Here is a 20,527-nt window from a genome sequence, read left to right on the forward strand (position 1 = left end):
TTTCCTTCTGGTAACTCTCTCCTCCCGCCAAAGGGACACCAGGAAGAATGGACTGGAAAGACTGCCTGGACAGCTGAGGGGAGGCAGGGTTTGAACAAGAGGAGCAGGAAGGCAGGGATGAGGGTCTTCAGACAGAGCATCTTTGAGCAGCAGAGACTAAAGGGGGAAAGGAAGGGCTTGAAGGAACTGCCCGTGGAGGAAGCGGCAGGCAGGGAGTGACCGACGATACCAGAAAGAGAGGGAATGAATGTAGACGCAAGATTTCCCAGGAGGTGGGCAAGGACGGAGCTCAGAGTAACTCAGAGGGATATCCTGAGTGACAGGGAAGAAAAAGGAAGGGGGGACAAATGGTCCCCTGTACTGAAAACAGGGGTGTGGAAAGGAGGCAGGCTAAGCGGTCTGCATCCTCTCCACAAGACTGAGACTCACTGAAGGCAAGACAAGCAGCAGCTGAAAATCATAAATAACTCCTAGCAATCCAAACTAGACACTGAACGCTGAACACTTCACAAACACAAAAGCCTACACGTTCAAGAATCATAGTTACTTCCCTCGGAAGATCCTGGGGGAAAGTTCTTGGGTGTGGACTTGCAAGGACAATCCTCAAATAGCCTTGACAAGAGTTTCACCCCTAGTTTTGTTCCTAGGATTGGACTCTCATTGGACGCTCTTGCAGGAACACCACTGACCTTCCCCAGCTCTGCAGGGTCGGCCCATCCCCCAGGCGTGGGAGACATGCAGCAGTACCGCGTGAACTGAGGCACCTGTGAGAGCAGACAGCCACCCTGCCGGAAACTGCCCTCATCTCCCACGGGGACTGGAGACGAAACAGAGCTCATGATGGGCTGCCGGCAAGAAAATGAGTAACTGAGAGGGACTCCCTTCTAATGCTAGAAGCCCTTTTGTTCTGGTGGGTGGGATGGAATCCCAGGTAAGAATCTAGTAGGGACACAGATCCGGGGAGGGGGCAGGGGTTTGAAAGCAACCTTGCTGCTTAAGGAAGAAGAATCAAGATGATGCTGAGCAGTCATTTCTGACCCACAACACAGTTATTCTCCCTTCCTTCCTTGGCCTTCTTCTCGCTTGCATTTTCCTCCCCCATCCTGTCCTCCTACCCAGAGACACTGGTGTCAACAGGAAACAAAGGGAGCAGAAAGGGAAACCGGGCTGGCACGGACCCCAGGGCTCCCGCTGATGCTCTGCAGGTAAGAGCCTCCCCCTCCCCGAGCCTCGCCCCTTCCCACTCCCACTCCAGCCTGCTTTGCCAATTCCCACTCCTCCTTCTAATATCAGGTGGAGGAACCACTCCTCCAGGAAGGCCCCAACACCCCTCGACATGTTCTGTTCTCATAGGATCGTGTCTACGATAGCCCTTAGCACGTAAACCAAATGTATCGGTGTCCAGGTTTCTCCCCAGCCGCGAGCAACTTGGGAGCAAAAGCCAGCTACTATGAGAAGTCGAGGACTCTACAGAGCAATGAAAAAACTCCAGCCATCAGTGCTGTTTTGACTTTGAGTCTCCAGTGTCCAGACAGAAATGTGGAGATCAGTAGGCATTCAAATGATAGCAATTATTATCAACATATGACCACATGTTATTCAGTGCCAGTTGGTAACAATGTTTTATTTTAATTATAATTTTTATCACTATTAGTGCCCATGACCACTTAAGGAGCTTAGACCCAGACTCTGGCCAAGAGCTCAAGGTAAAGAAATGATGGATGGTCTGCTGAAACAGGGCTAATGAGCTGGTCCAACTGAACAGGACATCGAGAGAAAGTGTGTGGAAAAGGATGGGGCTTCTCGGGCCTTAGGATCAGAAACAATACCTTCTTTTGTAATGTCCACATCAGTGGACAGAGCACGTCCACGTTCATCATATCATTTAATTCCCCCAATTTGGTGGGTGGAGTAGGGGGCGTGGCACCCATCCACAAAGAGTAAACTCTTGCTCAGAGAGGAGTCACGATTTGCTGAAAGTCACACAGCCAACGAGTGGTGAGTCAGGCTTGGAGGACAGGCCTTCGGACAGTGTGCTGAGTGTTCCCCAAGAGAATGGCCCAGAGCTGGCCACAGCCACCTGAAGCCAGAGAGAGAACCCAACCAGCCAGAGGGAGAGGGACAGGAGACAGGAGAAGCAGACCGAGGGGCCGTCTGAAAGGACCTCGGGCCACAAGCTGGAACTCTGATTAGCAACTCAGAAACAAACATCAGAATGTTAAGAGCAGCTGCTGCCATGGTAGCACTGTCTTCCAATGTCGCTTATTTAAATAAACTGCTCAGTTAACCCTTATCATCAACCTCTGATGGAAGCATTCTCCACATTTTGTATCAGGGAGCCCAGGGTCCGGGAGGTGAAGTGACTTGCCTGCGGGGGTCACGGGGGTACAGAGGCAGAGAGGGGATCACACCTTCCACAGGTCAGCCCACCACACCCACATCCCTTTGGAGGCCCACTAAGCAGCGTCCCTAAAGCACCTCTTGCCCTGTGATTCCACGTACCCCTTGACTCCCCTCATTCCATACCTGTCCTACTGCATTCTCCATTGCTTCTTGGTCTACCTGCCTGCGGGTTTTTCAAGAGACAAAGGAATGGGCGCAACACCCTGGTCACAGGCACAGAGTCCAAGGGGCCTGTGTGGCAAGGGGTAGGGGGAGCAGCAATAGCCGGAAAAGCCAGGGATGGGACCAGCTGGGGGCCTGGGCACCCCCCTCTGAGTATGAGAAGTCAGAAAAGGAAAAATAATAATAATAGTAAAATACATGTAATAAAATAATAATAAAAATAAATAATAAAAAAATACACACACACATATAAAAATAAATATATATACATAAATACATATATATATATATAAAAAGAAGTAAGACAGCACGTCCAGGCTGAAAAGACAGTGAACAGTGTCCCACAAGCCCGGACAGCCCTGGACCAGGAGACAAGGGTTCAAATCCAGGCAGTGCCACCAGCCAGCTCAGGAAGATCACTTCCGCTTTCAGAGTCCCCCGTCACCCAAAAAGGAAAGGCATACCACCTGTCCCTTCTGACCGACCAAAGCAGGGTGTGGCGGCTGTAAGAACAGGTAGATGATGGTGCTCCTGTCAGAGCAGCGCACAGACCTAAGGCCAGAACTCTTGCCACTATTGTCACTGATGAGAGCTCGCGTGCCCAACGCACCGTGAGGCCAAACAAACCGAGACGTCAGAGTTTAGAGTAGAGAAAGGTTTATTGCAGGGCCCAGCGAGGAAGAGAGAGTTCCCTGAAGGGTTTCAAGAAAGCATCATTAAAGGCCAGGTGAGGGAGGGGGTCGCAGGTTCGGGATCAGCTCGTGCACAAGCCTCTGACTGGTTGATCTAGAGGGAACAGAGCGGTCAACATGACCAATCCCTAGAAGCCAGATCTGGGGCCACGTGCTCAAGTGGTGAATTTCTTTCCTTTGGTGGTGGTTTTCAGCATCAGAAAAACTCAGAAACTGTACATGAGGTACTATGATCTGGGTACTTCAGAGAGGAGCTACAGCAGAGGACATGGGGGAGGAGTCTGACCAGGAAGGCCCCACAGGGTCCTGCTCGGTGACACATTTGTGGCCCTACCCACTCTCCCCAACTTCAAGAACCATCATTCATACAGAGTTTCTGAGAGGCTCTTTTGGAATCTGTCTCATTAACGATCCAACGTGACCACGTGCAGATTGCCAGGGAGCAGACTTACATGCCTTTTGCTCATGAAGCAGTTGCCATGGATGCCTGTCCCTGGGCTCCCCCCAGAGCTGGGCGGGCCTGACTTCTCCAGCACAACTGCCCGCAGACAGGCGACGTCATGGCTCAGGGCCAGCTGACTTCACAGGTGGGAAATTCCTAACTGTACAGCTTTCTTATTCAAAGCTCACCCATTCTTGCAATGATTAACACTCAGAACCGCGCAGTTGACATTAAAAAGAAAGCCCCTGGGGCACAGGCTGGGGTAGGAAAACTGCTGCTTCCGACAAACCCACAGTAACAACTTGATAGAAATCCTGTAACGAAAGGCAATTCTGCACTTGAGGGAAAGGGTGAAGCTATGACCTGGACCTAAATTCACGGCATCCAGGCCCTAAAACACCAGTCTCCCTGGTCTCACCCTCCACGAACCAGGGGCAGCCACCAGACACATGCTGCATTTGGTCGGCAGGAAACTGACCACCCACTCCCAAGCAGGGTCTCCAACACTGTTTATAATTAGTTGCCAATTTATTTCACAGTAAACATAGGTTTCCACTTTCTCTTAAAAATGTGGAAGATCTGACAACACTGGGTCCACATTCCCACACGGTAACTCCAAGAGAGGGCCGACCCTTCCCCCGGGCACACATTACCCCAGACCCAGCAGTTTCCCCTGTTCCCAGGACTGGCTTCTCTAAGCCCCTGACTTTGTGACTGCTAATTTAGGTGAGGCATCGTGGACAGACACTCATTTTGAATGAATGCTGGCCAGGGGTCGGGGGTCTAGCTGTGGCCTGCTGGCTTCCCCAGACTTCTAGAGCAAAGAGTGGGATCCCAAAGATTTGGGACTGTCAGATGCCACCAGACAGCATCTGCCTGGCTGCCATGTGCCACTCGGCTGATTAGAAGGCCTCCCCTCTGGAGGCAGATCACATGCCTTTGTTACCCTTCCCTAACTCTGAAGGCTTCAAAAACAGAACAACAGTAACACTTTCCATCTTTTCCTCAGGGTTCTGATGAGATGGCCATAAATGGGTGTGATTTTTAAATCCCACAATGGGACTGAGAAAAGATACAATGGTACAATCATGGAGAGCCTCACCCTCTCCAACCTCATCCAGGGCAGTATTAGACATTATACCTTGCTGTGGAATTGAAGTCAGTGAACTTCTTGTCTTAGGAGTATCTGCACTGAAGGACATGAGACTGCTACCAGTTAAAAATGGTTCGGCTATCAAGACAAAAACCAGGAGGGCCACGAACAAGGGTTCGTGACACAGCTATCCATTCCATATCCAGTGAGCCTCGCTGCAGGTTAATTTTTAATGCCTAAATAGATGAATGTGTCAACTAGCCTAGGGCTGAAAATTCCTATCAAGAAACATTTCTTAAATGCAAATCAAAACTACAATGAGGTATCACCTCACACCAGTCAGAATGACCATAATACAAAAGCCCACAAATGATAAATGCTGGAGAGGGTGTGGAGAAAAGGGAACCCTCCTACACTGCTGGTGGGAATGTAGTTTGGTGCAGCTGTTATGAAAAACAGTATGGAGATTCCTCAAAAGACTAAAAATAGACTTACTATACAATCCAGCAATCCCACTCCTGGGCATATACACAGAGGGAACCTTAATTCAAAAAGATACATGCACCCTAATGTTCATAGCAGCACTATTTACAATAGCCAAGACATGGAAACAACCTAAATGTCCATTGACAGATGACTGGATAAAGAAGTTGTGGTGTATTTATACAATGGAATACTACTCAGCCATAAAAATAATACCATTTGCAGCAACATGGATGGACGTGGAGATTGTTATTCTAAGTGAAGTAAGCCAGAAAGAGAAAGAAAAATACCATATGATATCACTTATATATGTGGAATCTTTAAAAAAAAAAAAAAGACGAAATTGTTTACAAAACAAACAAACTCACAGACATAGAAAACAAACTTATGGTTACGGGGGTGGGGGGAAAATATTGGGAGTTCAAGATTTGCAGATACTAATATATATATAAAATAGATTTTTAAAAGTTCATACTATATAGAACAGGGAACAATATTCAGTATCTTGTGGTGACTCATGATGAAAAAGAATATGAAAACAAATACATGTATGTTCATGTATGACTGAAGCATTATGCTGTACACCAGAAACTGACACAACATTGTAGACTGACTATGCCTCAATAAAAATATATATAAATACCAAAAAAAAAAAAACATTTCTTGGAGTGGAGTCAGATTTCCATCCCCTGTAACATGCAGAGATGTTATTCGACCAACATCCTAATTAATCACACAATACTTTCACGTCTACATTTTACCTAAGCTTCAGATTCTGATGGAATGGAACACAGGGTAGCCAGTCTGATGGAGGAAAAGGATGGAAAAAGCCAGGATCCCAGGCAACCAGGAAGACCAGGGTGAGACAGCACAAATGTGAGATGGAGAGCACGGAGAATCATACATGGGATTATTTGCTTGAGCTAGCTCTGCTGAAAAAGACGAAAGTCCATAGGTTGGTACACTCCTCCCCTGATATCCACCTTTCCTCCCTGTCACTGAGATGTTAAAGAACGTGCTCCTGGCCAGCTGTGATGATAAATAACAATTAAGAACCTGAGGAATTACTGAAGGAATGGCTCTAATCTCAGTTTCAAATAGGGGAGTGGAGGGTAATTTAAAGCAGTCATTTTAATAGCTCAACTAAATGCACTGTAATGTCCTACTTCAATTTAATTTTCCCTATAAGCACGCATGCGCATGCATACGCGCGCGCGCGCGCGCACACACACACACACACACACACACACACACACACACAAATCCATCACCCCCAGGAGGATTGACATATATTTTTCTAAAAGTGAAATTAAAGGTCTTATAATTTAGGATTTACATAAGATGGTACACATAGCAAACTCAAATCAAGTCATATCCTAAAAGAAGAGCCTGTATTTTTGCACTAAATCACTATGCAACTTGTACACAGGCAAACGTCATTTTGTCATGCTTTGCTTTACTGTAATTTGCGGATAATGCATTTCTTTACAAATTGAAGGTTTGCAGCAACCCTACATCAAGCAAGTCCATTGGCGCCATTTTTCCAATAGCATTTGCTCACCTCTTGTCCCCGTGTCATATTTTGGTAACTCTTGCAATATTTCAAACCTTTTTACTATTATATTTGGTACAGTGATCTGCAATCAGTGATCTTTGTTGTTACTATTACAAAAAGATTACAACTAGCCGAAGGCTCATATGATGGTTAGCATTTTTTGCAATAAAGTGTTTTTACTCAAGGTTTATGAATATTTTTAGACATAATGCTTCTACACACTTAATAAACTGCACAGTGTAAACATAACTTTTATGTGTTCTGGGAAACCAAACAATCTGTGCAGCTCACTTTATTGCGATATTCACTTTACAGTGGAGGCCTGCAATATCTCTGAGGTATGTCTGTATAGACAATCATTGTAACGGCAGCATCTTCATCTCCTGATAGATCAATCGGCTGCCTTCTATGAAGATAGCCTGACAGGTGGCTGGAAAAATATTTCTCATCACAGCATTCATAACGAGAGGGAGGAAAAAAAGAATCAGAATGCAGATCATGCCTCTCCCCCAGAAAACAAAGCAGTCAAAGACACACTTTAATATGAAATTGTGTCAGTTTCTGCATCTGAATGTCAGTGGTTCCAGAGAACCTAATATGAATAGATTTATGTATTGAAATGAAGTACAAAGGAAAAATATAATTCTTATTATAATAATCACTGAATGGATGCAGAACAACAGATGCAAACAACACAGATCGGGTCACTCTGCCAAACAAAAGTCACCCCACTTCTCTTTATGTAAAAGACTTTCAAAGTAGTCAAAAGATGTAGGAAGAGGGACACAGAAGCCAGGACCAGCTCAACTATCTTTTCCTCTTGCCCCATGCTTCTCTCTGCCAAGTCATTCACATTCTGCAATGAATTCTTCTGGGCTTGGAAAATACTGTCTATTTTCTCTCCTCCTGCCCAACTCCCCCCAGTCTATCCATAGTGAGAGGTAACGCCGGAGGCTGGTGCCCACAGTGAAGACTCAAGAAAAGAGAAGAACCTTACCACTTCTGGGAGCAGCTTCGTGGAGAGGTCATGGATGGCTTTGACCACTATGCATATGGATGACAGCAGGAATATCACCCCCAAGATGACACAGGCTCTGCAAGGAAACAAAACGTTGAGAATCTTAACTAGGAGAACGCCACATGCGGATTTACACAGTGACAGGGACACACCCAAGGCATTGGGACCCACCAGAATTGACCACTCCCACCACGACCACCCCATCTCAGAATTGACACTGAATCATCTCTAGGAGGATACAGGTCAGCATTTTATCACCCAAATCAGCCCTGTGGGAAAGGGGCTCACCATCCTACACAGCATCCCATGAATATGACCATGGAAAGGTCTTCAAGGCCATGAGATGCACCCCGCACCTGCACCTCGCAACGCAACATTTCACTCCTCCTCCAGCTGGGGGATGCGGAGTTTAACAGCAAAGAGTGGAGGCTCTGGTATGAGGCATCCCAAGCTCTACCACTTAACCTGTTCCTTGATCTTGGTCTTCTCTTAGCCTCTAAGTCCTCACCTGTCAAATGGGAATAATATTTCCTACCTGAAGATGAAAGGAGATCATGGCCAGAGCATAAAAACGTTACACATTCATGCTGGCTTAAACACAGGAAAGAAAAGCCCACCCTGGATGTCTCCTGATGAAATGCGAGGATAGACACCTTTGGATTCTTCCCAAAGATAAAAAGAAGGAATGATGTGGTAACCACAAAAGACGAGTGTTCACGGCAGGGGGGAGCGATGCTTTAAAAAGAAAAGAGAGTAAAGAAGGAAGGATGAGGTCAACCAAGACCCCCACCCAGCACTGGAGGAGGCAGGAGCAAGTTCAGGATGAGGCCAAGGGTAAAGCCAGAGGGTAAGCAGCCAGGGGTGTCGGGTGGGAGCTGGGAGGAAGTCTATGGGGCTTGGGATGCAGAAAACCACCCGCAGGAGGGAGAGAGGAAAGAAAGGAAAGAAAGGAAGGAAAGGAAGGAACGAAAGGAAAGAAAGAAAGAAAATGAAAGTAAACATGAGGAAATGATATTAATACAAGGATCACAATACAGATTGAAAATGAAAAGAGAAAGAAAGGAGAAAAAAGATACAAGAATGACCACAATCAGTCCTACATCATTCCTGTCCCAGCCTCAGGTCTCCGCCATTTGGTGGTCTCCTCAGCCCTCTTCCCCAGCTACTAAATAAAATCATTTTTCATTACCCAGCTTGGATTCCCTTCTCTGGACTAACAGAAATGGCCTGAAGTGGCACCTACTTAGAATCCTAACCAACCCAGAGACAGACACGTTCCTCCGAAGCCAAAAGTCAGAAGCAAGCAGGTAAACAAGGCTGCCTGGAGTCCAATCAGCAGGCTTCAAATGAACCCACTGGTTGTAGGTTTTATTCTTCCAAAAACACAAAGAGAAGAGATCATTGAGGGCTGGGGTGAAACACAAAAGAACACAGAGACATAGGGACAACAGGCTGGGGCTCTTCAGACAGACCTGAGCAGAAGGAAATCCGGGCCCAATATACCAAGTAGATGATCCGCCACGGGGACCACACATCCCCATAAGGAGCCTGGGGGGAAACACACGCTCGAGGCAGGAAAAGATAATGCAGGCACAAAACACATGGGATGCAGCAGCAGGAATGAAGAAGGCTAACGTAGGCAGGGCGCCCAGGGCTGGTGACCACAGTCCTGGCGGGGCGATGGGGACGAGGGCCACAGTCGAGAGGGGAGTCATGCAGGAAGGAGGTGGCCTACTGGAGAGCCCTCTAGTGACTGGAGGGCAGGACGGGGATGCCAGGGCTTGGGGGGACCCATGCTCCCAAAGCAATTGTCCCGAGTCCCAGCCGTGCCGCCGGGAAGATGACCATGGGCCCGCTGTGCCTGGTACTCGAAGTAACCCTTCCTACCTGCAGGCTTATGGGACAGTGAGAGGTGCTGGTTCCGGAAAAGAGCCTAACAGTCAAGCCTCCGTTAAAAAAAAGTCCCAAGGAACTAGCAGAGTCCCTCTGACTCACCCTTTCGGATAAACTCAGCCCCCAACTCAGCTTTTCCACCCTGAAGGCATGTAACAGTCACCTGGGGAATTTTTTTTTTGAACAGTGGCCCAGAGACCACTCCAGTTCAATTTTATCAGAATCTCTGAGAGTGAACCCGGACATCTGTACTGGTTTAAAAGCTCCCCCACGCAATTCCCATGTGCACCAGGGCTGAGAGGTCCACGTCTAGACCCAGGGGAGGCCCCGTCCTTAGGGTGCATCCACTGTGGGGTAATAAGCCACAACTGTCTAGACAGAAGGCAGAGAGGGAGCAGTCACCCCAGCTGGTGAGGAAGGAAGGGTCTAGTGGCCCCTGAGAGACATGCGGTGGACCTGTTACCCGAGCAGCCTTCTTCCCCTGAGACAGGAACAGGGCAGCCGCCTGGGTGCTAGACCCTCAACAGACAATCAGTCACAGCATCCTCAGAAGTCCCCACCTCCAAACTCCTCTGGGGAAAGGAGCACATGTCTGAGCTGCTTCCTGACAGGGAAAAGTGATGCTGCAGGAACCCAGCTTTCTCCAGGTCACTGCAGGCACAGAATGCACAAAGAGTGGGTTTGGCACTTGTTGGATTTTGTTAAGGAGATGAATATAAAAGACGCAGTGGTGTCCCTTACATGATATTTGCTTACATATCCTTAATCAAAACTACCGATAATCCCTTAAGGGCCGGAACCATATTCTTCTATCTCAGTATCTACAGCAGCACATAGCAGGTCCCCCTTTCTGCATCTGCAGAGTGGATGTAATCCTTAAATGCTCGAGTAATTACTGGCTGATTCGTGAGCACCCACCCCCCAACGGAGTTCAAAGGGGCATCAACCGCTTACCAGTGGGGACGGGAAGAGGAAAGAGACTCCCAACATGTCAGCCAAAATGCCTGTGGAGTAGCCCACATTGTAAAACAACTCTGAAATGTCATGAAAAAAAATCAAAAGAAACTGATGATCTGGTTGATTCACACTGAATCTTATAGAACTGTCACATTTTCTTCACAAGTGTGCTCAATACCTACGAACATGCTCAAAAATGTTTTAAAAACTTATCTGCATCTTCTTTTAAATGTGTTGCCAATTCAAAAGCCACAGTCACCCCTCCTTCAACACTGCTGGACACCTGGGTGTCAGAGCAGCTCCCACAGTCGAAAGCAGCTATTATTAGCAGAGGGTGTGATGCAATTTTTTAAAACATTTTATTAATAATATATTGTGTTTACACAGCAGCTTTCTCCTCGGGCACTCAGAGTTCTGCACATCAGCTCATAAATGCCCTGGTGGCCACTCACCAGACCTGGGGTTTTTTTGTTTTTCTGCTATTTTATGGATTGGGGGGTAGGGCCCGGGGAAGAGGTATGATTCATAAAAACAAGGAGTCGAATGGCAAGTCAAGGATTCGGAGACTTGCCCAAGGTCACCAAGGAGTCTGAAGTCAACCCAGAAATAGAAGCCAGGTCTCCTGACTCCCTGGGTCACCTATCCAGCCACTTAAAGGCTCTGAGCATCCACGTGGCCTCACACCACCACTGCCCTGGGACTGCAGCAGTCTCCAGGATACAGCGAAAAATTGGGGTCAGGAGCAAATACTGCAAGTACGGCTGCTTTTGAATCAGCAAGGGTGAGCTGCTTCCTGGTTTGGGGGAGAAGGGACGGGGAGCAGGGGAGGGCACCTGCTCCATCAGCACACGGGCAGCCTTCACCTGGAGAGGGCGGTGTGCCCGCTGCCTGACAGCAGTGAGGAGCCAGGTCACTGGGGTAAACAAAGACTTCTCCTCCCCTCCAGCCCACATCCCAGGGGAGGAAAACACTGAGTCACAAAGAGGCAAATGATAGCTTTTACAATGTTTTTGATTATTTTTTAATCCACCTGCTGGCTTATTGAAGTGATCTTCAATCCTTACTCCATCCTTGTCTGTCCTGTCATGATTTTCCCTTTCCTAAACACAAACTACTACAACCTTGTCTAAAACAGAGAAGCAACAAGGGTTTACTGGATCGCACCGGGAATGATACCCAGTATCTTGTAATAACCTATAATGGAATATAATCTACAGAAACAAAAAACACAAGACGAATCACTGTGCTGTATACCTGAAATTAAAACAGTATTGTAAATCACATATACTTCAATTAAAAATAGTAAAATAAAGTTTAATTGAATTTTTCAAAAAAAGAAAGAGGCAAATGAACTACCACACCCTTCCACATAATCTCCCAACCAACCCAGATTAAAGCTGCGTTTAAATTCCCACAGGGCCAAGGGTTGTCAAAATGTGTTCCACGGACCAGCAGTCCTCAGCACCACCTGGGGACGTGTTAGAAAGGAAAATTCCAGAGTCTACCCCAGACCTACTGAATCAGAAACCCTGGGGGTGGGGCCCAGCAATCCGTGCTTTAGTAAGGCTTTCTGATGCTCACTGAAGTTTAAGAACCACTGCAGCATTAGACGTGACAAAGACTCACTTCACAACTGAAAGGAGACTGGTAAAATCCGAAGAAACAGTTAAAGCCACTGGCACCTTTTTTGTCCTTCTGCTAAAGAGCGCAAGCTGCTAAGAGTGAACAGCACTGTAAATCCCGGAAGAAGCCTGCAGTCAGCATTCACTTTTGCCTCCGAAATTGTAAGAGCGAAATCTATTGGCAGACAGACCCACTCACATCCAGAACGGTAGAAGGCTGGAAGTCTGGGCCCTTGTCAACTGCAAGTTTATAGGCCTGTGATTCACATTAACAAAGCCTGGGTCCTACCACACCAATTCTAAGTTATCTTCCAAAGAGAAGCTTCTCTAGTCATCCCCTAATTTATAAAAGATCTAAAACACAGTAGCCCTGGCACTTCACCAATTCAATCCACAGCTTACAGTACGAATGTTTTATTTATATCTTTCACCCTAGTCTCCAAAGCACTTGTAATCTGGGATGCTGTTCAAGCAAACGTGAAATAATGAAAAATGGAAGTCAAGTGGCGAGTACACGTGGTACTTGGGGACGCACGGTTTCTAGTGCTGCGTCCTCTTTCACTCCATGTATTCTGCCATTTTAAATAAAGCAATAAACAAAATCAGTTAGGAGGCAGGACAAAGGGAAGGAGAAAGTGTGCAGAGAGTGCTCTGAGCCATTTCTCATTCTCTGTATCGGCCATACCAAACTGTCACCATTTTATTCCAGACTCCCTGCCTCCTTCCCTCCATCACCACCAACATCCACCTCCTCTCCTGCTGCAGGAGTTCCCTCCTCTCCTCTCTCCGTTCCCACTCATCTTACCTGCTGGGGTCTCCCAGGCTCTCCACCCCATCTCCTCTCTCTGCCCTTGTTCACGTCTCTCCTCTGTCTTTCTCCACAACTTCATCCATCTGCAGCTTTACAAACAGGTTGTGGTGAGGGGGAGAGTGGCTTGGACCAGGGATGGTCACTTAGGCCAGAGCTCTTTGGGCACATGGTCAAACCCTGTCCATGGTAAGATCATCCATCTCCTCACTATGGAACCGCTAAGGAGCTCTCCTCACTCAGCAAATGGCCCTTTGCTTTTATCTGTAATAATACACCAGCTGACTCAGCCCACCCAAGTGAAATCTCATTTCCATAGAACTTCTTCCCTGGCTTCAATTTAAGGAACAAAAGTCAACATGGGGTATTTGTTCAAGAAGGAGATTCCAGACCAGCACAGTCTAATAAAATTTGCTATGATGCTGGAAGTTTTCTATTCTGTGCTGTCCGATGGGGTAGTCACGAGTCATGTGTGGCTAATGCAACTGCAAAACTGAAATTTTAACTACTTTTAATTCATTAACATTTCACGGTCAAATGCAGTTAGTGACTTCCATATTGGACAGTGCAGCTGCAATGGGTGGGCTGAAAATACAGAGGCTCACCTAAGTGTGTGTGTTAGGGGCGGGGGTGGGTAGGAGACAAGGAGAGAGAGAGAGAAAGACACCTAGGAGCCACTCATCACCATCAGGGAAGGTTATGTGGGCCTGCAGTGACTGCTCTAAGAAACTACGAGGGGGCACCGTGCCTTCGGTACCTTTCTTCAATCAACGCAGCATTTCCCTCCCTCCATGAACACCCAGCTCACAGGTGTACCTGCCAGGTCTCGCTCTTGTCCTCATCTAACGCCCACCAATCCCAGGCACGTCTCCTGCTCCACCGGGGTAACTGCATTCATTCTCATTTCAAGGTCTACAAGCCAAGGCTAAGGCAAATAAAATCTATTCCCAGCCTCCTGAGAGCACAAATCTGGGATGGGAAGCCAGAGAATCATTACCGGACAGGCATTAGTTGGGAATGTGGAAACAGACAATGAACAAGGGACAAAATGAAGAAAGGGACCAAAGTGATGAAACTCAACCTAGGGACCGAGTGGGGGAAAGGCTGACCCTGCAGCGGGACATTTAAGGCTGACCTAGAAGCCTGGACATGTACCACGAAGCAGAGAAATCCTGGGAGGGCAGCGTGCTCCAGGCAGAGGGAACTTCTTAGGCAAACGTGTGAAGACGTAACACTGTGTGGTCCTGCATCCATGGAAATTCCAAGTGGAGCTGCTCTTCCTGGAGCATCTCTGGCTAGGGGAGCAACAATGCAAGGGCCACACGTGGAAGGGCCCCTGTGTCCTGGAAGTCCCCTCAAGATGGCGGGCACAACACCCATGTAGGCACAGTGGGGCATAGATGGTGCAAGGACCAGTGTATCGTATTTAACAGTTACGTATTTTAACGTACATTAGACAAAAAGGGATTATCAGCCCATGCCTGCAAGGATATTATTGCCTAGAAAGAAAGTTAAGCAGGATTATATTTAAATAAATGTTAAGTAAATAACAGAGTAGGTGGTACATGGGAGAGGGCAAAATCATCAAGACGGAACACAGGCATCTGAGGACGAGCAGGCCTGCGGCGGTGACAGGAAGCTACCGCAGGACTTTGAGCAAAGGAGGCCCATGCTGTGATGTGGGCTTCACAAAGACCCTCTGACTGGAGTCAGGGTTGGGAGGGATCGAAGGGAAGGAAACTACAGGCAAAGACAACGTTAGTAGCCAAGAAAACAAGCGATGAGCCCCTGCAGAGCAGCTATGACAGCTGAGAGCGATCAGTACAGGAAGACCTCGAGAAGGCAGAATTGGTGGAACTTGGTACCCGAATGGAGAGCAGAGAAGGATGAGAGGAAAACCCTGGTTTTGAGAATGGCCAGAAGGAAGGAGGTAGTGGCACATCCAAAAGCAGGAGGAATGATGCTGGAACAGGAGAGCTGGTAACGAGTCTGGCGTGGGACTTGCTAAGCTTGCGGAGGGATGTCCGGACAGCCGGACACACAGGGCTTAGCTGAAGACGCCTCGTCTGAGCCCGGCCTCCCAGGGCCATTTTCCTGGGCCCCTAGGCCTCACGTTGCTTTCTGGTGGGGGTTGGGGGTGGGGGGCGGTGTCGAGAGATGGAAGGAGAGAAAGGAACAGGCAACAGCCATTCTAACGACTGCCAGACCCCACCCAGGAAGTCTCCTCTCAGTATACACTGCAAGTGGGTGCATGCGGAGACTCGTGGGCCCAGGCTCTTTCAATCCACCTACAAACACTGACTGACACCTACTGTGTTCTGGTGCAAGGATTTAGCAGTGAACAAGAACGTGAATAACTACCTGTTCTCATGGAACTTACGTGGGGAGAGACAGACAATGAGCACGTGAAGAAATAAGCACATTCTACATAGAAACAGAGCGGCATAAAGGAGACTAATGGGGGGGAGTTATTTAACACACAGTAGTCAAGCTTCTCCCTAAGGAAGTGGCATTTAACCAAAGAGATGGGGCAGTGAGCTGTGCAGCTACCTGGGAGGGCACTCTGGCCAGAGGGGACAGAGAGCAAAGGCACCTACGCAGGAGGGGACGCAGCACATTCCATGAACAGTGATGGGACCCACGTGGCTGGAGCATGGTGGCCACACAGGGCCTTCCAGTCATGCTCAGGCCCTGGGCTTTTACTCCGAGCAGGACAGGAAACCAGGATGAAGCAGAGCAATGACTCCCGTTTAAACTGCATCACTCCAGCTGCTTGGATGAGACCAGACCAAAGAGGGACACGGGTGGAAGCAGGGAGACCAGAGGGAAGGGAATGCTGCCGGCACCAGATCCTGGCTCAAAAGCTGTCAACTCCTGCCTTAAACCGGAGTTAGCATACATCTTGAAGAGAGAAGAAAGGAAGGTAGAAGAGGGAAAAACCAAAACCAGATGGAACCAGCTGGAACCAAGACGGCGACGAATCTGCCCTCCAACTGACCATGAGTCTCATTATACATGGATTTTCCTAAAATAGCATATTAAACGAACCACTACCGCTGGTCATGACCGGAAGTCAAGGACCAAAAAGGGATACAAAGAAGGTGGCAGCCCACTCCCTCAGAAAGCCCTGCCCCTTCCCAGGTAGACCAACGCCCACACCCCCCCCCCATCACCAGCCTCACTCCTCCTCCCCTTGTCTTCACTCTGTAAAATTAAATCCCTCTTGCCTGGTGGGCCAGAAGTTGATCTGTGAACTCAGTGCCCACTTCTCCATCCTCTGGCCACTGAATAAAGTGTGCACTGCTTCAATCTCAGCTCCGGTTTCGTTTTAGGCTGCACAAACCCAAGCAGAAAAAGCACCTTCCCCTCCGAAGCAGAGGGCCTTGGCTAGGGCTTGGTCCTGAGCAGGGTCCATGCGACTTAGTTCAGTAACAGTAACAACATGATCCTGGGAAGAGATGATGCTAGAATAGGGCAGGAGACGTGGAGGTGGGCGCGGGGGCTGGTTCCTACCAGTTCTCGTGAGATCTGGGCAGACGTGCTGATACTTCACTAGGTTGAAAACAGTGAATAAGACAAGTGGACTGGTGGGTTTTAGGGAGATTTAAAAAGGAATTTCAGAGGGGTGGGGGTTGGTAATAACTCAGTGGTAGAGTGAATGCATGAGGTCCTGCATTCTACTCGCAGTACCTCCATAAAAAAATGAAAATAAATAAAAAGGAATTTCAGGCAAAGCTCTTTCTCAGGAGAACAAGAAATCTTACTATCAAGCAAACTGGTTACTCAAAGTGAACCATTTAAGTGCATTGTCAGGTCAATTATCTGTGCACCAATTTCAGTTTTTTCTTAAACATATACTGAATGTTTACTTATCTATGCATAGAATAGACAAGTGTTCTACATGCAGGGGGATACCCAAAAAGAGTGGTAACAGCCTCTGCAGAAAACACTGGGGAACAGAAGCATGCTTTTCCATATATACCCTACATGCTTATTATATATTTTGTAAACAATGTACATGTACCACCTATTGAAATAAATAAATACTACACCAATGTTGAGATTGAGGGAAATATTTACTGAGGGTCTACCAGATGCCAAGAAACCTATGATGCACTAGACACAAAGACAAGACATAGCCCTTTCCCTCAGAGTAGGAAAGAGGGCATTTAAAGCATACAGGAATATCCCCAGAGAAGCTGAGACTGAAGTTAACTTTGAAAGAACCAAAGAGGTTAGCCTGGTAGAACAGTATGTTCCTGGGAAAGCATATCTAGGAGGTCGGAATCCATTCAGTTAGCACAGGTTCCCTGCAAACCTGCTTCGTGCCAGGCACCATCCTGGGAGCAAGTCATGCAGAGAGATGGGGGAAGCACATCCAGGCAGACAGAGGAGCAAAGCTCTGCGACAAAAGTCTGCTTGACTTGATGGAACATCATCAAGGCTGAAGAGGAAGGAGGAAGATGGTAGAGGTGAAAGCAGCCGGTGACGGGCACATAGCCTTACAGCCACTGGAAGGATTATTTACAAGAATGGGGAGCCACCAGAGGCACTGACCTGAGGGTGACATGGCGTGACAAGTTCTAACAGGACTGCTGCCGCTCGCTCGGCAAAAGCAGAAACAGAGAAAGCAGTTGGAAGGCTGTTGTAACACTCAGGGGCGAGAGTGACAACTGATACACAGGTGAGAAAGTGACAAATGATGGTCTCTTGGGTCAGGACTGAAGCATGGGAGAGGTGAGTCTCTGGATATATTCCGTTTCAAGTCTTGGTCTGTTCAGGGATACATTCTGAGGGTACCGTTGACAAGTGTTGCTACTGTATAGTATGAAATAAACAAGACTGAAGAATGATTCGGGGGTTTTGACCTGAGGAAAGTGAGGGATGAGCTGCCGTCTGCCGAGACAGGGAGACTGCAGGAGCAGGGTTTGAGGGGAGGGGGGCGATCAGAAGTTTGGTTTTGGACACACTAAGTTTGAGACATCTGTCAGGCATCCAAGTGGAGGTGCTGAGAAGGCCATTAGAGACGAGTTTAGTTTCAGAGAAAAGTTCGAGTGAGGACATAGACTGAGAGTCATCAGCACCCAGATTGTATTTAAAGCCTCGAAAGTGGACGAGATCATTTGTTCAAGAATCACAAGTGCCTCAGTAAGGCTGGAGTGGAGGTTCCTTGAAGGATCCTGGCCAAGAAGCTGGAGAGAGGTGGGCAGGGGCCAAGGCTGAAGAACCACACAGAATAACCGAAGTTGTATAAACTTTCTTATGAAGACAATGCAGACCCCTGACCACTTTGAAAACGGAATAAGATGGTTAGATTTGCATTTTCAACAGCTGACTCAGGCAATAGCTTCCATGAACGTCTGCTGGGCCTGACCTGCATCCCTGGTCCCCCTTCAGGCCCCAGTCTCCTCACAGGGAGGACTGTACCCAGCCACTGCACCCAGCCTTGGACCAAGGCACTCAGCCCAAGCTGGGGGTCATCAGATATTCTACCCCTGGTCTTTGAATCCAAGATGAGTTATAACAAGGACTGAACTCAGAGACGATTCACCCCATGGTAGGGATGGCTGGAAGGCTGAACTCAGCTGGGACTCTGGACCACAGTGGCTAACCAGTGTCCCTCAGGGTAACTAAGGTTCCTTCCTACACACTTCCCCCAGGGCAGGCGTTCCCCGAGAATCAGGCAGAAGCTTCCAGGCCTCAGAAGTCATGCAGCATCCTTCCAGAGTATTATATTGGTTATAGTGAGTCATGAGCCTGCTGAGATTAAAAGAAAAGGAAAGAGACACCACCTCTTGATGGGGGAATGCCAGGGTAACACTGAAGGTGGCATACTAGGTTAGCAGTCCTTTGTGTCTGGAGACGGTCTCAAGCTAAGGTCAAAGTAGTTCATGCAGACAGCCAGGTTCTGTACCTTTGCGGACAAGAGGATGGATGGATGGATGTCAGAAGAAAACAAGGAGGTCAGTTCCCAGTAGGCAGATTGCATCACTGTTCACAGCAGTTGGATCTCACATTCCTACCCTCGCCACGTGCTTTTCAGCACCTCTATGGAGGGAAAGTGTGCATCCTGCCCATGCTCAGGCTTGGACACATGACTTGCCTTGGCCAATGGAATGTGAGTGAGGATGACCTACACCATATACACTGCACTTGAGCAGAAGCTCTACATGGCTGGCCTTATTTCATTTCCATCCTGGGCCACAAGAACAACAATCCTCAGGGAGGAGCCATTCCTTCAGCCCAAGACCTGGAATGAGAACTGAGGCAGCACAGGGACCCAACAAACCTCAGCTTAAATGGGAAAATGACTGGGAAATTAATGTTTATGGTTTAAGTCATTGAGATTTGGGGGTTGTTTGTTACTCGAGCAAAACTGACAGATATAAGGTTCTTGAAAGGGAAACCTCTGATGGCCACGGCAGCAAAAGGCTGCCTCTAACAAGCAGCCCCTGGAATTGGAGGGCACTGCCTATGTGAGGATCGCTGTGGAACACCTGTCTGAGAACAGAGAGGAATCACAAGTTTCAGTCCATCCCACAAAGCAGGCAATTCTGCTATCACAGATAAGCAAAGAAAACCACTTCTTGAATGAACAGTTTTAATGGATCCCCAAAAGGTATACAAGAATAGAAGCCTCCTTGTCATCTCTGGAACTCCCTCCTCTGTGTGGCAGGCATCAGGTACCAACTACTCTTCTGTCTCTGGAAAATGAGAGGCCCTGTGCCCTTAGGACACATGCTTATTGGCATGACTTGGTTAATTGAATCTTTTCTTCCTTTTCATCCCTATAAAAATACTGTATCATTTCCTTGGTAACCTATTCTCCAGTGTTTCTAACCTACTTGATTACAGCATTTAAAGTAATTGGCCTAAATTACTCATGCTCTTTGATCCACTTCTGGTAATCTATCCCTGAAGAAAAAGCTTTCTTCAGGAGAATGTAGGCGTCCTATATTAGCATTATTTATTTTTTAAAAAGGAGTAGTTAAACGTGCCATTAAAGGAGGGTTTAAGTAACTGTGATCTATAAATTCAGTAGACTATGGGGGAGGGGGGGTCACTTAGGTTTATTTATTTTTAGAGGAGGTATGGGAATTGAACCCAGGAGGCACGCGCTCTACCACTGAGCTGTACCCTCCCCTCGCCGTAGACTATTAAGTGCTATTTAAGACTGTGTTTGTCATTAACAAAAAAGTGTCCAACAGATGAAATAGTAAGTGGAAAAGCAGGATATAAAATTGTATGTATGCAGATTAGAAATATGCAAAAATAAATCTGAACCTGAAGGTGGTAATTTCAGTGGGAAATACACTATAAAGTAACAATGGTGAGGAGATAGACTTTTTTCCCTTTCCACTTTTCTGTACGCTATACTTTTACAATGAAAAGAACACTT

The 20,527-nt window shown here is 47.5% G+C and overlaps 1 protein-coding gene across 2 annotated transcripts in view; it reads right to left on the reverse strand.

Annotated features, from left to right (window-relative positions):
• Positions 1-20,527, reverse strand: part of TMEM163 (transmembrane protein 163) — a 207,530-nt gene that overhangs the window by 34,824 nt on the left and 152,179 nt on the right. For both annotated transcript variants that reach the window (XR_004319799.1, XM_032479346.1), the window contains exon 5: positions 7,828-7,924. Coding sequence is in view for 1 of the 2 variants with exons in the window: in XM_032479346.1 (XP_032335237.1) it covers positions 7,828-7,924 (97 nt within the window). In the remaining variant the exon portion in view is untranslated. The remainder of the gene's footprint in view (positions 1-7,827; positions 7,925-20,527) is intronic.

Source organism: Camelus ferus, chromosome 5 (genome assembly GCF_009834535.1).
Source record: "Camelus ferus isolate YT-003-E chromosome 5, BCGSAC_Cfer_1.0, whole genome shotgun sequence".
Classification (NCBI taxonomy): Eukaryota; Metazoa; Chordata; class Mammalia; order Artiodactyla; family Camelidae; genus Camelus; species Camelus ferus.